Here is a 19,362-nt window from a genome sequence, read left to right on the forward strand (position 1 = left end):
GGCCAACACTTGTTGTTTCTTGCCCTTTTAATGATGGCCATTCTGACAGGTGTGAGTCGATATCTCATTGTGGTTTTGATTTGATTTCCCCTATGACTAGTGACGTTGAGCATCTTCTCATGTGCCTGTTAGCCATCTGCATGTCTTCTTTGGAAAAATAACCATTTAGTTACTCTGCCTACTTTTTAATCAGATTGTTCTATTTTTTGCTATTGAGTTGTATGAGTTTTTTGTATATTTTAGATAGTAACCCCTTATCAAATATATGATTTGCAAATATTTTCTCCCATTTTGTAGTTAGTTGCCTATTCATTTCTTTGATGGTTTCCTCTGCTATGAAGAATCTTCTTAGTTTGATATAATCTCACTTGTCAATTTTTGCTTTTGTTACCTTTGCCATTGGTGTCAAATCCAAAAAATCATCACCAAGACCAATGTTAAGGAGCTTACGGCTTATGCTTTCTTCTAGGACTTTTACAGTTTCAGGTCTTGAAGTCTTTGATCCATTTTTAGTTAATTCTTGTGTATAATATAAGATAGGGTTCCAAGCCTCATTCTTTGGCATGTAGCTGTCCAGGTTTCCCAACACCATTTATTGAAGAGGCTGTCTTTTCTCCATTGTATATTCTTACCTCCTTTGTCATAAATTAATTGACCATACATGCTTGAGTTTATTTCTGGGCTCTCTATTCTGTTCCATTGACCCATGTACCTGTTTTTATGCCAATACCATACTGTTTTGATTACTATAACTTTGTAATATAGCTTGAAATCAGGGAGTGTGATGCCTGTAGATTTGTTCTTTTTCCTGAAGATTGTTTTGGCTATTCAGGGTGTTTTATGGCTCCATACAAATTTTAGGATTGTTTGTTCTATTTCTGTGGAAAATGCCATTGGAATTTTGATAGGGATTGCATTAAATCTATAGATTGCACTGGGCAGTGAGGACATTTTAACAATATTCTTTCTTCCAATCCATGAGCGCAGAATATCTTTCCATTCATTTGTATCCTCTTCAATTTCTTTCATCACTGTCTTGTAGTTTTCAATGTACTGTAACCTCCTTGGTTAAATTTATTCCTAGGTATTTTATTCTCTTTGATGCAATTGTAATTGGGATTGTTTTCTTAATTTCTGCTCCTGATAGTTCATCATTAGTGTATAGAAACACAACAGATTTTTGTATATTGATTTTGTATCCTGTGACTTTACTGAATTCATTTATTAGTTCAGACAGTTTTTTGGTGGAGTTTTTATATAATATAATGTCATCTGCAAACAGGCAGTGTTACTTCTTCCTTTCCAATGTAGATGCCTTTTATTTCTTTTACTTGCCTAACTGCTCCGGCTAAAACTTCTAGTCCTATGTTGAATACAAGTGGTGAGACTGGGCATCCTTGTCTTGTTCCTGATCTTAGAGAAAAAGCTTTCAGGTTTTCAGCTTTATCATTATATAATGACCTTCTATCTCCCTTACTACAGTCTTTGTATTAAAGTCTATTTTCTATGGTATAAGTATAGCTACCCCTGCTTTCTTTTGGTTTCCATTTGCATGGAGTATCTTTCCCATCCCTTTACTTTTCTAAAAACGTAGCATGGAAAGCAACTATCAAAGGGATTGAACAAATAACAATAAAGGACAATGAAAAGTAAAAAAAAATTTGATAGAATGAATATAACCTACCTGTATCTTTTTGCTCTTGGGTTCACAGAAATTCTTCCTTGGCTTGATAGCTTGAGGTACAACAAATTTTGAAGAGACCGATTCTAATGACTTCCCATAAAATCGTTGAAAACGATGATACATTTGCACAGATCTAAGATGACGAGGATCTCTAGATTTTTCTGGAAAAGAAAAGGCTTAAAATGCAACACTACTACATATTTTCAACAGCGTTCTCACTAATCCTTCACACCATCCCACACACACGTGCACTTTTCTTTTTAGTTTGGAACAGTAACTTAGGCTGATGACTTTTGTTAAAGAAGGAATCTTAAATCACACCATCTCTTGTCCACAGAATGATTCCTTACTTTATTTAAAGGATGCAAGGGACAAAACACCCTTTCATTGTACACCTCTCAAAGCAAATATCAAGATGCTACAAAGAATGACAGATTCTGGGCATTACTTCTGTTTTGTGCCCTGTGAATGAAGTTAAGAAGGGGGAAGGTAGGGCTTCCCTGGTGGCGCAGTGGTTGAGGATCCACTGCCAATGCAGGGAACACGGGTTCAAGCCCTGGTCTGGGAAGATCCCACATGCTGCGGAGCAACTAAGCCCGTGCACCACAACTACTGAGCCTGCGCTCTAGAGCCTGCGAGCCACAACTACTGAGCCCACGTGCCACAGCTACTGAAGCCCACACTCTGCAACAAGAGAAGCCACCATAGTGAGAATCCCGTGCACCACAACGAAGAGCAGCCCCCGCTCGCCGCAACTAGAGAAAGCCCGCACGCAGCAACTAAGACCCAATGCAGCCAAAAATATAAATAAATTAATTAAAAAAAAAAAGAAGGGGGAAGGTTAAGGCCAAATCAGGAAGATGTCCATCTAGGGTATCACGGCTTCTTGTATCACTTGACAGAAAAATCCTTACTCCAGACCATGGCCACAGAGCCAAGAACTTGGCAGCTCAGAAAGACTCACTGTGGAAAACTCCAATGACATAGGAAATCCCAACACTCAAGGTATGACTTACTCCCATCCCCAGAGAAAACTACAGCACTCACTTCAAGGGATTGTTAAGCAGGCTGATTTTTCTATATCTGTATCTACATATGTAAATCAAACGGCTCCAAAGGATGTTAATGATTGATCTAAAAACTCCCTTGTATTTTTCAGGATATTAGTAGTTGTTTCTAACAGCAGGCTGGGAAGTGTTCCGTGGGAACATGCTTACTAGGTCCACTCTGAGATTCTTCTGAAGGTAAGTTCTGTCCACTGGAAGCAGGGTGGGGGTGAGCATGGGGTAGACAAAAGAAGACAAGGGATGAGCCGGGGAAAAGGGTCCCTAAGTCAGTCTCGGCTAACTTGCTCTCAGTGGTGCCACAGCCTCCATCCCGAGCGTGAAGGTGGGTAAACTGCTGCCCTTGTTATGGGTGACGTGAAAGCAGCTGCTACTGCTTGCAAGCCTATAGCCTCAGTATTTCTGCCATCAGGGAGCACACAGGTGTCTTAAACTATAAACTGTCTTGGCTTAAAACAGCTGCTAACCTTTGTGGGACAAATGCCACCTCTGTGCACTTGCTCCTAAGACAGCTGTGTGCCCCTGTACACATGACGGTCAGCAAAGTGGGGCTCTTTCCTCACCCTCTTTACTGACATATATCTACGTACCTTGTACATTATTGTTATTCAAGAAATAGAAAAATTTTTCACTGTAACATAAAAGGCAGAAAGTGAAATAGATGTTAAGGTATTTCACCAGAATCGCAGAACTCACCATCAAACTGACCCTTTGTCCTGTCATAATCATCACTAAGGGGTCTGTGGGAATGCCAGTGCACAAGCTCATCAAATTCTTTCTGCTTGACCAGTGAAGTTACAATAGGATCATCGCTATGAGATGAAAAGAAATATAGGCACATTTTAAACTGCGTGCCTCCCAATACAGCACAGCATAGATCTCATTTAAAAAAAAATTTTTTTTTAAATCATAGCCACTTTTCCTCTTTCCGAGATATAATGTGGGTAATAGAATCCAAAGAGCAGTTTAATGGGGCTTCAGAACCCAGAATCCACCCCATATCTCGTGCCATGGACATCAACAAATATTCATCCACTCATTCATTAATTACAAACACACAGCTGGAATGATTTTACTCTAAGGTTAAAACTATGTTGATTTTTAAGCTAGTTAGGATCACAAGACATTGGTAAATTTGAAACTAAACTCATTATGTGTTACAAACACAGGTTACATCTAATATAACCTCTTTATAAATAATCTGTCGAACTTTGTAAAAGCTCTAATGAGTCATTCATCCATTCCACCCAGGGGCTCCCATACCTCGTTAGGAAAGGCAAATCTTTCAAAATGTCCCCAGCAAACTTATCAACCACCTGACATGACACTGGAATAAAACCCAAATTAGCCATCTTTTCCTTGGAGGTATCTGTAGTAAGACAAGGTCAAATGTGAAACTTTCATACAGCAATGTTACATATCATTTTCTAAAATTTCACATTTAAAAAAACATCATGTTTCATTGATCTTATTTATTTACGTTAATCAATTCTAGCCCTTCCCATAAAGCTATTTTCCACATTAAAACATTCTGGAACACGGCAGAATATAAAGAAATAGGCAGCAATTAGGCATGTAGGTAGGTAGATAGAAGGATAGATAGACGGATGGATGGATGGATGGATGAAGAGATACACTGACAGACAGAAAAACGCCTATGTTTCCTATTTCAAATGTTTGTTCCTTTTCTTATTTCCTATTATGAGACAAGGAATTTAAATATGGAAGTCTCACTCAGAAATCTCATATATGCTTTTATAAAAATAAAAAAGAAGTAGGGGGAAAATACAGATGTCAATGAAATTATGTTATATCATTAGTCTTCTCTTACATCCTCCTTGATGTTATGCCCATGTACACCTACATATGATAGATGGATATCACACGTCACATATTGATCGTATATACAACAGCTGGCTAACAAATGCCCCTTTATCCAGTGTCTGGTTCATAATTCTAGGTGAGCTGCAATTGCCCTGCTCGGTATTTCCTTGACGTCCACCGTTCCTGCGTTTGCCTGAAACCTTCCTACGAGTCCCTACAACTCTCCCTGAGCACTTTCTTCTTGCAGCCTTGGGCGCAGCCAGAGTCCTAAGGATTTCATGCCCCCCGAGACTTGACGAAACTCACAAGGTAAATACCCCAGCTACCTTGCTCTTTGGGTAAGACATCTCCAAAGTGGTTTGCACACAGTTCTAGGATTCCCACCCAGTAAAACTTACCTGTAGTTGCCCACGTGGAAACCTACGCAATAACACAGCCTGCACCGACTGTGTTTTCTTCCTGGTATTACCTAAGCACTCCCTTATTGGAACTTCCTGGGAACAATAAACTCCTTGCTCTCAATCGTCTTTGTCTGGTGGAACTCATTCTGACATAATGAAAGGGGATATATATCCTTCCCCTGTACTCTGAAAAATACACTTGTATCAATACATCCCCAACCCCCCTTAGCATTCTTCTTTTTTTTTTTTTAAATTTTAACATCTTTATTGGGGTATAATTGCTTTACAATGGTGTGTTAGTTTGCTTTATAACAAAGTGAATCAGTTATACATACACATCCCTTAGCTTTCTTTGTCACTTTCCATCTGGGGTCATTTTATTCTTCCTGAAATTCATGATATAGAAATGTCTCCAGTGACGACAGGATGATGGATAAATCAGCGTTTGTATTTTGAAAAATGTCCAAGCTACTCATTTTTTAAAACTGTATTTTAAGAGTAACATATGATTTCATTATGTTCTGACTTCTATAATGATATTTGGGGAAGTCTATTATTAGAGACTAATTTTTATTCCTTTGTAGGTAACTCTGGTCCTTTTAAGATATTTATTTTTTACATTCTCTAATCCCACTGCATCGTGCCTAGTGTGTATATTTGTGCGTGTGCGTGTGCATGTGCATACGTTTGCTTTGTCCCGCTCGGGACTCATCATATGCCCTGAGTGCGCAAATCCCTGTCTTTCATCGTCCAGGCAAACGCCAGCCACAGTCTCGTCAAATATGGCCCAATCTACACTGGCTTGGCCTCTCCTTCCAAATCTCCAAATGAACGAAAGATTAGACAGCTTCATTCTGTCTTCCATGTCTTTTAACATGTATTTTATCATTTTTTATCTCTATTTCTTTTGTTTGTTTTCCGGTTCTTTTAAAATTTCTCCAGCTTGAGATATAACTGACATATAACCCTGTGTAAATTTTAAGGTATGTAATGTGTTCATCACTATTGTACCTGTAGTTCTTTTGATCTATTTCTAGCTCACAAATTCTCTCTTTAGCCAAATCCAATCAGCTTTTGAACCTATCCATTGACAGTCTTTTCATTTCTACAACTTTGAATATTTTTAAATGTGAAGATGTTTTCTATCATTTTGTTTTTCACGTTTCAAATTTCATATTTTATTTCTTCAAGCATTTTTAAACATACATATAGTATATTCTACTTGTGACAATTAGAAAATCTGAAATACTTAAGAGTTCTCGTTTTGCAGCTTACTGTTTGTCTGGGGGCTTATTTCTCTGCTGTTTATAAATTTGCATGTGCACTCGTATGTGGCAGAGAAGCCCTGTAAAATCAGGGTATATGAGGATGTTCCCCTACAGAGAACACGCCAGATTCCTTTGATCGCTTGAAGGTTATTTTCCGGCTTAGAGTTGTCTTGACTCTGCTGACTGAGTACACTGAAACCCAGATTCTTAGGAGGGCAGACCTACAATTAGAAATTCTCAGAGTGACCCAGAGATTAGTCTCTCCCTTCATGTTTGGCTCCTGGAATTTCCCTCCTATTGTTTTGAGCTTACTTACGATTTTGTAAAAAGGTGTTTGGTGTCTCTTATCTAACTTTTCCATCATTACACACAAGAGATTTTTCACTTGATCTACACTTCAGATTGATAGTAATGGAAGTCACTGGCTTTCTTAAAAATTGGCAACAACGTTAGTTACAAGGAAAACATATCACTGTTCAAAATTATACTCAAAGGATTATCTCCCCAAGGATATGACAGTATAGGTCATTTTAAATGCATAGTACCCGAAAATTATTTATACTTGCAACATTTAGTTACTGGTGCTTTCAAAACATTTTCAGAGGAACGATGCTTTTATTTCAAATTAATTTAGAGATTTATTACCTTTGATTGGTGATGGATCCTTTTTAAGAAAAGGAAATTGTTCTGTTCTTAGAGGAAATGGCTTTCCAACATCAAACTTTGTGACCAACTTTGATACAGTATCCCAGAGATGTTCATAATCTTTCATAATGCCATTTCCCAAATTCAAATGTAGCCCTACATGAGTTCAAAGTAGTAAACACTGAAAGTCATTCACACATACACAGAAGCACACATTTTAATTAAATTCACAGAGCTCTGAAATACTTGTCAAACAGTGAAATTTTCTGTGAGTGCCACACGGAACCTAGAGCCAAACGGTCCCTAGTGTTGACTGTGGGGCTGAAGACTTTAAAGTTTATCCTGTTTCCCTATTTGATAACTATTAACATTATAACTGCCTTAACTAACAATAACAGATGGTGAATATCTAACTATTCTTCAAGGTAACAAAAAATGTTATGTCACACATAACTTTATAATCAATAAAACAGAATAAAACTATGATTTTTCAAAAATGAGAAAGTTTGTAGAGTATTGCTAAATTTATTTGTAGCTAACTCATTCTAACACTTGCAATATGTAGGAACCAAATCTTAGAGGTCAAAGAAGCTTCAATAATGCTCAATCAGTTTTAGTTCTCTTAAAATGTCTTTTATTTGTCTTTGACTACGAATAAACAGCAGAAGATTTCTTCTAATAAAATTATTCAAAGAAAGAAAAATTAATTATATACAACAAATATATAAATCAGCTTTATCTTTGGAAAAACTTAAAATTCCCTAAATATCTAATAGTAGTACATGATTACATTAATTAGAGTAAATATTCTGAAAAATGTTCTGCGTATATTTAACTGAAAAATTCACCTGTTAAAATTATCTAGAAATGCCAAGTTCCCAAAGATGTATTTTTTCCAAAAATACTTGTGGAGTAATATTAAGTTAAAAATATTTTTAAATACAACATTCACTCTGATTGCAACTAAGTAAAACTTATATACACGCATAAATAAATATCTGAAAGAAAATGACTGCTATATGTTGCAAGTATAGGAAAATAATTTTGAAGCTTTAAATCCTTTATCATGTTTATCTCTGGGTAAAGGCATAATTATTATAAGATACTAGGGTGGTACCTTGAACACTTTCATTTTCATAGTAAAATGCTATATTCTTCAATAAAAGCTCATCACTTAAGTCGGAAAGGTGAGTTAAATCCAGATTCCAAAATTCAAAAACATCTATATTACTTAGGATGAAGTATTCACACCACTTTTTCTGAAATTGGAAATAAAAATCAAGTTAGTGACAATTTTTACATTAGCAAGAACATAGAAGACTTCAAACATCTCAATAATCCAACTGAAAGGCAAGTGGGCTGGGCTCTTCCATTCTTACGGACGTGAGCCCTTCCAGGCTGGGTCATAATGAATGTGTCACACCTTGAAAGATTTAAAGTTAAAATAAAATCAGGCTGACCAAGAATGATTCAGCATAGTCCTTATTCCCAGTCACATAAATCCGTACTTGACTCTTACAACTTTTCTCCCACAGATACCGGACTAGAGAAATACTTCTGCTTTCAAATGTGCCTCTGTTCTTTCCTCAGGGTTTAATGCTTCCAATGCTACTTTCAGGTCAAAACAGCATTTAAAAAAAGAGCATTTGATTGTGTAGGGGATCCTTCACAAAGATCCCCATCCACCTACATCCCTGGGCAGCTGTGTTCCCGCCTGTCACGGGCAGAACGTCTTCAGCGGCAGCACTGAGCTCAGAACAGGGCAGCCGCGACCCAAGCAACCGCAGCGCACAAACCTGGTCATCCCTTGAGTCAGCGTTCGAGTTTGGGGAGCTGGGTTGAGAGGGAAAAACGGAGGCTTCTCTGCTCCACACACGATAACACACCCAGGCTCTCCAAACGTGAATAACCTCTTAATCTATATGGATGTGGAACTTTAACAGCGTTATCCAATAGAAGTGGGACGCAGGCAAGCTGCATATGTTACCTTAAACTTCCATATGTTTCTTAAACTTTTTTCACATTAAAAAAAAAAAAAGCTGAAATTCATTTTATTTTATTCAACCCAACATACCCAAAATATTGTCATTTCAATGTGTAATCAATATAAAAATATTCACAGAATAGTTTACATGCTTTTCACACGAAGGTTATGAAATCTGATGTCTCTTTTAGACTTAGGCACGTTTCAAGTGCCTAATACCCAAGTGTGGCGATCGGCTCCTACCCTGGACGGCCCAGCTCTAACCAGGTGACTGAGGATGGCTGCATAGGGTTCCTGATGAGGTCACAGGTATCAAAGAATCAGGAACCCGGTACCTAGGGTGGAGTTTTACCTACAAATAAAACACGAACGAGCTCTCTTCAGGGCCATAAAGCTGTGGTCCTCAAACTGCTACAAAACCTCCCCTGGAAAGATTATTAAAGAGAAGACAGGGCTTCCCTGGTGGCACAGTGGTTGGGAGTCCGCCTGCCGATGCAGGGGACGCGGGTTCGTGCCCTGGTCTGGGAAGAGCCCACATGCCGCGGAGCGGCTGGGCCCGTGAGCCATGGCCGCTGGGCCTGTGCGTCCGGAGCCTGTGCTCTGCAATGGGAGAGGCCACAACAGTGAGAGGCCCGCGTACTGCAAAAAAAAAAAAGAAGAAGAAAAAAGAAAAAAAAAAAAGAGAAGACAGCTGGCTAGGCAGCATCCCCAGAGGCTGATCCAGTAGGTCTGGGGGGAGTCCAAGAAACTGCATTTCTAACCTGTTCTTAGGATGCTATTGGTCAGGGGGCTGTACTTTGGGTACCACTGCCATGTAAGGGCTGTCCCCACCCCCGGGCCACAGAGCCTTTCCCATAACACCACTGAGTAAACAGAAATATGCGAAAACAGGACACCAAACCTTCCTCACTGGAGCCACTTCATCTGAGAGGTACCTCCATGTCATCCCCAAGTGTCAAGATTTGAGCCAACATGAAACTCTCTCTTCCACGTCCCGAGCTACCTTCCCCAGAAGCCTGAGGATATGCCCTTCACTGTGAACATTTCAGAGGCTGAAATTATGTTACGAACTTAGGCTTCTAGCTCCCAGGTGCTACCAAAGTGAAGCATGGAGAATGGTGAAGACAGATCAAGGGGGGGGCTCACCCAGGTGACAGTCAGCCCTCCCCATGTCGGGAGAGGAGAAGATGAGGAAGGGCACAGACTGGGAAGCTGGGCAGAGATGAAGGTGGACCTCGGCTTGGTCACTTATTAGCTGTGCTAATGGGCCCCGCAGCCCTTCTGAGCCCAAGTTTTCGTTAGTAAAATGAGGACAGAGGAGTGATGTGTCTGACTGAGGCAATAGAGGTCAAGGACACGCACAGAATAAACGGTAGGCCCTCCCACCACATCCAGCAGTCCACGCCATCCTAATTAAAGGTGATGTCTTCTACCAGCCAAAGCCACAAGGAATGTCCTGCAGGACCATCTTAGAACATTACGTAAGGCAGAAAGAATTTGTAATGTTCTTTTCAACTCGTGCTCACTGTACATAAGAAATTGTTTATAAAACTCTCTATAAATGAAAAGTATACATTCAGAGCATTCCTTTAAATCTGTAAATCAACATCACAGTTAACACATTCATACTATTCAATAGTTGAGCACATGTAATTCAACCTCAATAAAGTTGACCAAAAATTAAGTATTTCTCAGATATAAAATTACAGCAGAGCACAATATTATCGATGCTATAATGTGTTATTTCAGGATCTGACATGCTGTATCAATAGGCTCAGTGTATTAAACTGGCATGACTTATATTAGAATGTCTAAAGTGAATTAAATGGGAACTAGGAATAGAGTCTTCATAAACCTTTTAATTAGCCACAGTCTGCCTCTGCCTGACAGAACCAAAAACGCCTAGAGCAAAGCTCCCCAGTGGGACCTGGGACACAGGAAAATGCTTTCACTTGAGCGTCAGCAACCCCCATGATACTGTGTCCACCACCTCACAAAACCGTTGAAAACTTCTGTCAGAGCAGTTGTGAATGTTCACAAGTATGACCCAGGTACGCATCGACGGACTTGTCTGCACCTGAGCTGCAGCTGCTGACCCGACACCTCTGTCAGCTGTTACAGTAAATACAGTCTATGCACCACCAGCAGAACTAGTCCAACCCATCACTTCTCAGTCACCCTCAGGTCAATCCCCTCCAGGGTCTGCACTGCATCCCCCCAGCCACACCCCAACAGGGGCGTTTACACAGGGGTCGCCTCGTCTCAGTTGGAAGAGGGTGCCCTCCGCTCAAGATGCGGCCCCAGGTGGACAGGACTCTCCTGTGTTCTGCTCAGGCCACAGACCCAGCCCCTTGGATGGAGACTGGCTGCTCGCTGGCTTCCACTGGGTCCCCTGGAGCTCATGTCTACCAAGACAGCCCTGAGATGCTGAGGGACTTGCCACGACATTTCCCACTCATCTCGCCTGCCTTCTGAGGACCCTCAAGCCCAGAGGCCCACCTCCGCACCCTCATCAGCCAGCGGGACTCACCTGGGGCCTGAGGACCTCAGATGCCCTCCCACCCCTGGCAGCACAGGGGCCACATCTCCATCCTTCGTGCCCGGACCCCAACTGCATTTTCTAGACCAGTCCTCTGGCACACGCGGCCCCAGGTCTCTCGGTGAGGCCGTCTCCCAGTCTCCATGCTGCCGACACGTCCTCTCTGTCACAGAGCCCGAAACCTCAGGGCGGACTCCATCACGCTGCCCACCCCACGCAGGGGACCCTTCACTTATTCTCCAACGGGGTCCCCTCCTCACTCATGGACACTCTATGGGAAGGGGGAGGGAGGCGCAGTGGGGGCAGAAGAAGACAGTTGTCTTTTCAATAATATTTGTTATACATGGATCAATGTACAGCAAGTCCCCTACATACGAACGAGTTCTATTCCAAGAGCTTGTTCGTCAGTCCAATTTGTTCGTAAGTCCAACAAAGTTAGCCTAGGTACCCAACTAACACAGTCGGCTATATAGTATGTACTGTCATAGATTTATAATACTTTTCACACAAAGAATACATAAAAAACAAACACAGGATAGTAAAGTGCACAAAAGCACAACCACTTGTAGAGGAACCATGCCCAGGACAATGCATGCCAGACACATGAACTAACTTACGTGACTGGACGTGCGAACACACGTTCACATCTTTGAAAGTTCGAAACGTGAAGGGAACTTACTGTATTATTATTTTAAAAGCCAGGAATTTGGCTTTTGTTTTTCCAATCCCCAAAGCAAGGGCACCTGCCAGTCTAGCCAGAGGCCAGGCTTATGAGGGAGAGGTAGTGCAGAAAAGCAGTTTTCACAGACGTTCTTCACCTGATAGAATTCGGGGAGTCCATGAACTTGGGTCAGAAAATTACATTTTTATTTTTGCTAACCTGTGGCAAACTTTGTATTTTCTTCCATTGCAAACCCAGACAAAATACCGTCCCTCCCAGGCAGTAGCTGGGATTGGGCACCAGTAGGGATCACAGATGTTTTCATTATAAGCACTGCAAACATATCGAGATACTGTTGACACTCACCATCCATTGAAAGTACGGTATTTATCTGATTATCTAATGTAGTAACAAAGAAGCACATGTGTTACTATATCATAAACGATACGGTTATAATATTTTGATAACAGTATTTCACCATAACTGATTTCCCTAAGAACCTTATTTGAGGCATTTATATTATTCTGGGCCACAGCATTCGTCAGATAGCCACAGGGCCCCAGAACAAAAAGGCTAAGAAGCCCTGAAGAATTCCTTTTTGTGTGGTTCGGACACACCTGTCTGCTGAGGACGGAAAAGTGAGGAAGAGGGGACCACAGTGCAGATCGCGGCCTTTCCCGATGAACAAGCACCTCCCCTGCCACCTGGCTCCATGCATGGCTTGAGCACAGGATGGAGAAGAGGGGGTATCCTCGTCACTTCCGATCTATCCTCCTACCCCGGCCCAAAAGCCTGCCGCCATCCGTCTGCTCCGTCTGGAAGCCCCTCCTGACCACGCTCCTAGGTCCCCCACGTACCCAAATAGCGATGACTTTCCTGCCTGGCGCAGCTTCACCAGCACCACAGATAACTTCAGCCTCCGAGAAGACGATACCATCGACACTTCTCGAATGTCTTGTATCCAGCGATCCCCCTCACCCCTCTGACCCAGGTCACATTCTCCCCAACATACCCATGCCTGCCATCACCAGGACCTGCTCTCCGTCCTTGCCTTGCTTTGGGCTCCCCCGTGAAGCAGACCCCGAGCCTCAACTTTATGGAAAAGCACTAATTTGTGACTGCTCTCAAGAGGCGCCCGTGAGGGGATGCAGAAGTGAGACGGGAAAGAAAAGAAAACCAGGAAGGACCATGTTTTCCAACCCACGACCCCTGTGGACAACCAGAGCTTAATTCCACTGGGGAATTCTGAGAGCGTAGAGCACGTTTCAGGGCTACCTGCCCCGACGTGTAAGAAAGCTGGGGTCTCCTGCACCCAGCCCTCACCTGCCGTCGGTGGGGCATTACACCCCAGCATTTCAGACCCAGAAGATCAAACCTTCAGGCAGAGAATGGCAGGCATTTACAGTAAGATGGGAAGTAAGGGAGAGGGAGAGACGGGCCAGGGAACGACAGTCTGTCTGCCTGCCAAGCCCCGAAGAGGGGTTCCTCACGCCCACCGCCGGCCCATCCTTCCAGCCCTGTGTAATGGCCATCACACTCCTTCACTGATCACACCAGGTCCCCCAGGTCAGCAGCCCCTCTGCTCTCCCCCTGCACGATAGGGTCCTTGTAGCTTGTCTCTGGTGCTTTGTTTCCTAGCCCAGCATTTGCACCACCCCCTTGCAAAGATACAGAAACCTCTTTTCCTGTCTTCTTTTCCATAAAATGGTACAAATCCACCAAGGGCGTCCGCCCCGCCTAAACTCTCTTGTTCCTTTCTGTACATATCATGCCATCAGCTGGCTTCCTTGTGCCTGCGGCCATGTGGTTAGGACCCACCAGACACGGAAAAGTATATGATAACACATACGGGTGCCACTATAATTCTTCTGTCAAATATGTCAAGGGAAGCCTCCAAAGTACCAGGCAGGACAGGGTGGTATGTCCCTCTCAGTAGAGCTTACTCTTCCCCGCCTACAGTAAATATCTCCCACATATTTCACTGTTCTTAAATTTCCGGGCCTGCTTCCTCGCCATGACTTTGAGCACATGACTTTGTCTCTACTTTACAGAGGAAATTCACACCAGCAAGCAGGAACTGTAAACAGACCCCACAACCTCCGTCACGGCCAATCTGTACCATTCTTTCTTCACTCTCTCCTGTAAGAACGGCCATACCCCTCCCTCCATAAAAGGGCATCCTCCGCATGCCCCCCCCTCACCTGACTCTCCCTGTATTTTCATCCTATCCTCTCTTAGTTTCCATGATCAGCATTTAGACATGCTCCATCTGTCATTTTAAAAGCACTCTTTTTTTATTTTTTATTTTATATTGGAGTACATTGGATTTACTCTGTTGTGTTAGTTTCAGGTGTACAGCAAAGTGATTCACTTATACATATAAGTGTATACATATAAAAGAGTATCCACTCTTTTTTAGATTCTTTTCCTATATACATCATTACAGAATATCAGGTAGAGTTCTCTGTGCTACACAGAGGTCCTTATTAGTTATCTATTTTATATAGAGTAGTGTGTATATGTCAATCCCAATCTCCCAATTTATCCCTCACCCCTTACACACCCTGGTAACCATAGGATTGTATTCTATGTCTGTGAGTCTGTTTCTGTTTTGTAAATAAGTTCATTTGTATCATCTTTTTAGATTCCACATATAAGTGATATCATATGGTATTTGTCTCTCTCTGTCTGACTTACTTCACTCAGTATGACAATCTCTAGGTCCATCCACGTTGCTGCAAATAACATTATTTCATTCATTTTTAGGGCCGAGTAATATTCCATTGTACATATGTGCCACATCTTCTTTATCCATTCCTCTGTTGATGGATATTTACGTTGATTCTATGTCTTGGCTGTTGTGAATAGTGCTGCAAAGCACTCTCCATTGACCCAGGTGCCAGCTCTGCCCTTTGCTGTTCCCTCATTCTCAGCCTCTTACACAGAAAGTTCTCTCCACCATTATGTTTTCCCTCCCACTCACCTCTGAATCACTGACACTGACTTTCCTCCCCACCACTCTGCTCACCTGCCTCTTGATTCCCAGCAGCAGTGAGCCCTGTGCCCTCAAACCCAGTGGACTGTGCTCAGTCCTTAACCCCCTACAGCTCTCGACACACCTGATCCTATTAGCCACGCCCACATTTGGAGACACGGTTCCCGTCTCTCAGAGCCATCCGTTCCCCTCTCTCCTCTCCGTCCATTTCAGCAGTTCCTTCCCAGCACCTCAGCCTATGTGGGACCACTGCACGATGGACTTTCTCGGGTCTCTGCCCCGGGCCCTCTTATCATCTCTCTCCCAACATAATTTCGTCCACTACATGAACATCCGTGGGCTGATGACTCCCCATCTTTACGTCCAACGCATCCCACTCTGCGGAGCTCCAAACCAGTATTAACACAGCTCACCTGGTACCTCCATCTGGGTATGTCCTTGGACCCTCAAACGCACTCTTTCCAAAACTGAACACACGGCGGCCTCCACCAGCGTCCCGTGGACCATGGCACCCTCCCCTCCCCCTGGAGGCTCAAGAGGAGACTGTCCCCCCGACTCTTCCCTGCCCCCGCCGCTCACTCACTAAACCTGTCAACTCCACACCTCAAATCATGATCGACTGCCCACTGCTGTCCAGCCCTCTGCCCATGCCCTTGTCCCCAACATCAGCACCACTTACAGGCACGGAGGTGACAGTCACCTAACTGGCTTCCCGAGTCCACGTGTCACCTCTCTGATGCACCCTCTGCACTGCACCTGAGACACCTGTTTTGAAATGAAAGCGCCACTGACCTAGAGACCATCCAGCTGCCTCTCGCTGTGCTTGGCATCGGGTTACGTCTCCACCCTCCTAACAGCACCTGAAGGGGCCACAGGGTCTGCCTCCGACCCGTCCCTTCCACTTTGTCCCTTTCCTGTGTTCTTTCTAGTCCAGGGACACTCGGTCACGCCATCCTCGGCACGATCACACAGGCTGCTTTACCTCCTAGAACCTGGTGTGCAGCCTCCCTCCAACCTGCTAACTCCTACACACAGACTTGGGTTACGTAACTTCTCTTCATTTCTTAAGAGAAGTCATCCTTTTCAGACTGAGTTCAGTCTTTTTAGTATCAGATTCTAAAGCGTCCTGCAGTTTCTATCCTGCAGGAGTAGTTTTAAAAATTCCTTATCTGTCTCTCCCTGAAAAATGTAGCTCTGTGAAAGTGCTGGGCGGGGTGGGTGAACACCTTCTTTTCCTGTGATCCACACGATGCACGTGCATTAAATAAATATTTGTGGACCTGCTTCCTAACTGATTGGTTCTAAAACACTTTCCTTGGACATTCTGACTATAAGTATCAAGACCCTTAAAAAAATGTCCATTCAAATTGATCCACTAGGGCTTCCCTGGTGGCGCAGTGGTTGAGAGTCCAACTGCTGATGTGGGGGGGACGGGTTCGTGCCCTGGTCTGGGAAGATGCCCCATGCCGCGGAGCGGCTGGGCCCGTGAGCCATGGCTGCTGGGCCTGCGCGTCCAGAGCCTGTGCTCCGCAACGGGAGAGGTCACAACAGTGAGAGGCCCGCGTACCGCAAAAAAATAATAATAATAAAAAAATAAAAATAAACTAATCAAGAGTATACTTACCATTGTTAAGAAAGTCTGAATGTCCTTAATCCAGCGGGAAGTGATGAATCTGGTACATGCTCTTTGGGAAAGAGGTAAGTGGAGGAGAAATGCCACGCTGAGACAGTGCAGTCTACACCAATCTGTCACCCCCTCCAGGGTGGGGCAGTTCGTCTCCACCTGCATCAAATAAAGAAGGTGGGTCAGAGGACCGTGGCCAGGACACCATCTGATGCCTAGGCACCTCAGAGAGGGTGCAGCTGCACCACGTGGGCAGGAACCACACGCTCTTACGCTGTTCACTCTGCATTTTTGCAAAAGTTCTTTTCTTCACATAACACACACGTTGGGTAAGAGAGACAGGGAACCGCCAGCTTAGTAGCAGTTTACATGAAGCAACTTCCTGTGTTCTTAGTTGAGCCCAACTTCACATGAGCTGACCCAGCAGCGCATGACGTCAGGAGCTCACAGGATTCTGCATGGCGGGGCCACACGTGAAATGCTCCATCTCTTTTCTCCCAGGCGTCCTATTTTAAAGGTTATATTGAAAACTACCAGGGTGAGGAAACCGGTACAATCTGAAAACGTACCCAAGTGGAAAAAGGGTAAAGTGGGCGTATTTAACCTGATGAGACAATGTTTGCAGGGCTGTCACTGGAACCAGACTGAGGCTCATTCAGTGTGCCTCCACAGGGCCAGACGGGGTCCAACGATGAGAAGCCCCAGAGAGACAAGTGGTTTAGTATCACTTTTGTGATCATTTAAAATGGCACGCCTAGCCATCTACGTTATTTTGCGAAGACACTATTCAAGCAGACCTAAAGGACACAGGAGAAAGATGACGAGCCCTGTTCGTTTCTGAAACTATGAAAGAAAGAGACCAAACTGTGTTTCTCTTTCATAAGAATCTTCAACCAGGAGTTCCCCAGCACTCAGGTTGTAAACAACAGAGTACGTGTACACGTGTGTGTCTGAGTGCATGCGTGCACATGTGCAGAAACACAGGGATGGCTAGTTGGTTGGCGAACAAACCCACACCAGTCTACAGAGTCTCAATGGCCTCTGTCAGCCCTACAGAAGTTGTGGCTTTAGCATCTGTCCAGCCAGGACAGCAGGAAGCTCCTTGCACAAGGCAGTGGACAGAGTGGAGCTTGGATAAGACAGACAGACCTGGTTTCAATCCACACTGTATTTCATCCTTGGGTTTGACGAATGTTCCCTGGACTCTCTGAACCTCAGTAAGAATCACAGCACCTCCCTTAAACTGCTGTCGTGAAGACTTAATGGCACAAGGCATGTAAGAGCCCAGAACATCATAAGGGGGTAAACTCTCACCAAGGGCCACTTTCTTATCTTCCGCTGGAGGGCTGGACACATTTGACTAAAAATGTACTAAGGGAAACATCTGTGAGTAGAACACCAACCCATCTAACAGCACAACAGATGTTTCAGTAAAATCAAATAAATAAAATTTCACTGGTGTTTCACGGTAAACTTATCATACCTGTTGGATGTTAGCTTTCTGAGCATCAGTGGTCTTCGATCTGTTTTCTAAAAAGTGATGGTATAAACTCAAAGACAAGGAGCACGAAGTAACACAAAGAACTTGCCGAATGTCAGATCCTTCTGGCCACAGTTGCTTAAGCAGAGAAATAGTTTCACATGCCTGTCACAGAAGGAAATTGTAAAATGTCGTGGTATTTAGAAAAATGTTTAGAATCATAAATGATCTTACTAGAAGAACTCATACCGAAGAGAAAAATAGATATGACTACACAAAAACATTTGTTTAAAGCAAGAAACAAAATTCAAAATGGGAACATAATAAGTATTTCAATGAAATTATTACAAGTTTAAATATGTAAAGAGCTCCTATAAATCAATAAAACATCTAAGCCTTTAATAAGAGATGAGCAGATAATTCACAAAATACAAATATTAATAAAAGTGTTCAACCATTTTAGTAACAAAAAGGACAATTAGATAGCATATTTTTACTTTCAAATTAGCAAAGTATATTTTACGGATAATAGCACTGGAAATCATGTGACGTGTCATTTCTCTTATATTCGCAAATCAGAGTATACATAGGCACAGAGTTACTGCAAAGCTATTTGGCAATATATATGATTATCATTATGTACGTTGATACTTTCTGATTGACTATGCAAGTTCTAGGTATGTAGGTTAGGTAAGTTATACAAAATGTGTACCAAGATTTATGCTCCAAGATGTTCATCACAAAGTTATCTGTTAAAGCCAATTTTCAAACAATTTAAATGTTCAGCATTAGAGAAATATTAGGCATCCAGTAAAAATAAAATTTGTGAATAATTTTCCTGATAATCGGAAAAAGTGGTGTATTAAAGTCTGTTATTAATATGTTTGTCTGTTAATATTATTATAGTGATATTAATTTCCTGGTTTGACAAACGTACCTTGGTTACATCAGATCTTAACACTGGGGGCGGAAGCTGGGTGAGAGGTATATGAGAACTCTGAACTATGTTTGCATTTTTTTAGTAATTAAACAATTCATTCAAATCAAAAGATTTTTAAAAGTTTCAGTACCTCTTCCATCATATCTTTCCATTTTAAATTTCCAAAAAGACGTCCTAATGCTAAAACTCTACATTCCTTCAATTGCTTAATCAGGGTTTTATAAGCATTCTCAAAGTGCTTTTCATGCTGCAA

At 42.6% G+C, this 19,362-nt stretch overlaps 1 protein-coding gene across 2 annotated transcripts in view; it reads right to left on the reverse strand.

Moving 5' to 3' along the window:
• DDX60 (DExD/H-box helicase 60) overlaps nt 1-19,362 on the reverse strand; it is an 85,215-nt gene that overhangs the window by 54,027 nt on the left and 11,826 nt on the right. For both annotated transcript variants that reach the window (XM_012536315.3, XM_033403541.2), the window contains exons 6-13: nt 19,240-19,356; nt 18,173-18,334; nt 16,690-16,848; nt 8,004-8,145; nt 6,887-7,042; nt 4,012-4,117; nt 3,445-3,560; nt 1,685-1,845 (exon numbers count right to left, since the gene is read on the reverse strand). In XM_012536315.3, coding sequence (XP_012391769.2) covers nt 1,685-1,845; nt 3,445-3,560; nt 4,012-4,117; nt 6,887-7,042; nt 8,004-8,145; nt 16,690-16,848; nt 18,173-18,334; nt 19,240-19,356 — 1,119 coding nt within the window. The remainder of the gene's footprint in view (nt 1-1,684; nt 1,846-3,444; nt 3,561-4,011; nt 4,118-6,886; nt 7,043-8,003; nt 8,146-16,689; nt 16,849-18,172; nt 18,335-19,239; nt 19,357-19,362) is intronic.

The sequence above is a fragment of the Orcinus orca genome, chromosome 6, assembly GCF_937001465.1.
Source record: "Orcinus orca chromosome 6, mOrcOrc1.1, whole genome shotgun sequence".
NCBI lineage: Eukaryota > Metazoa > Chordata > Mammalia > Artiodactyla > Delphinidae > Orcinus > Orcinus orca.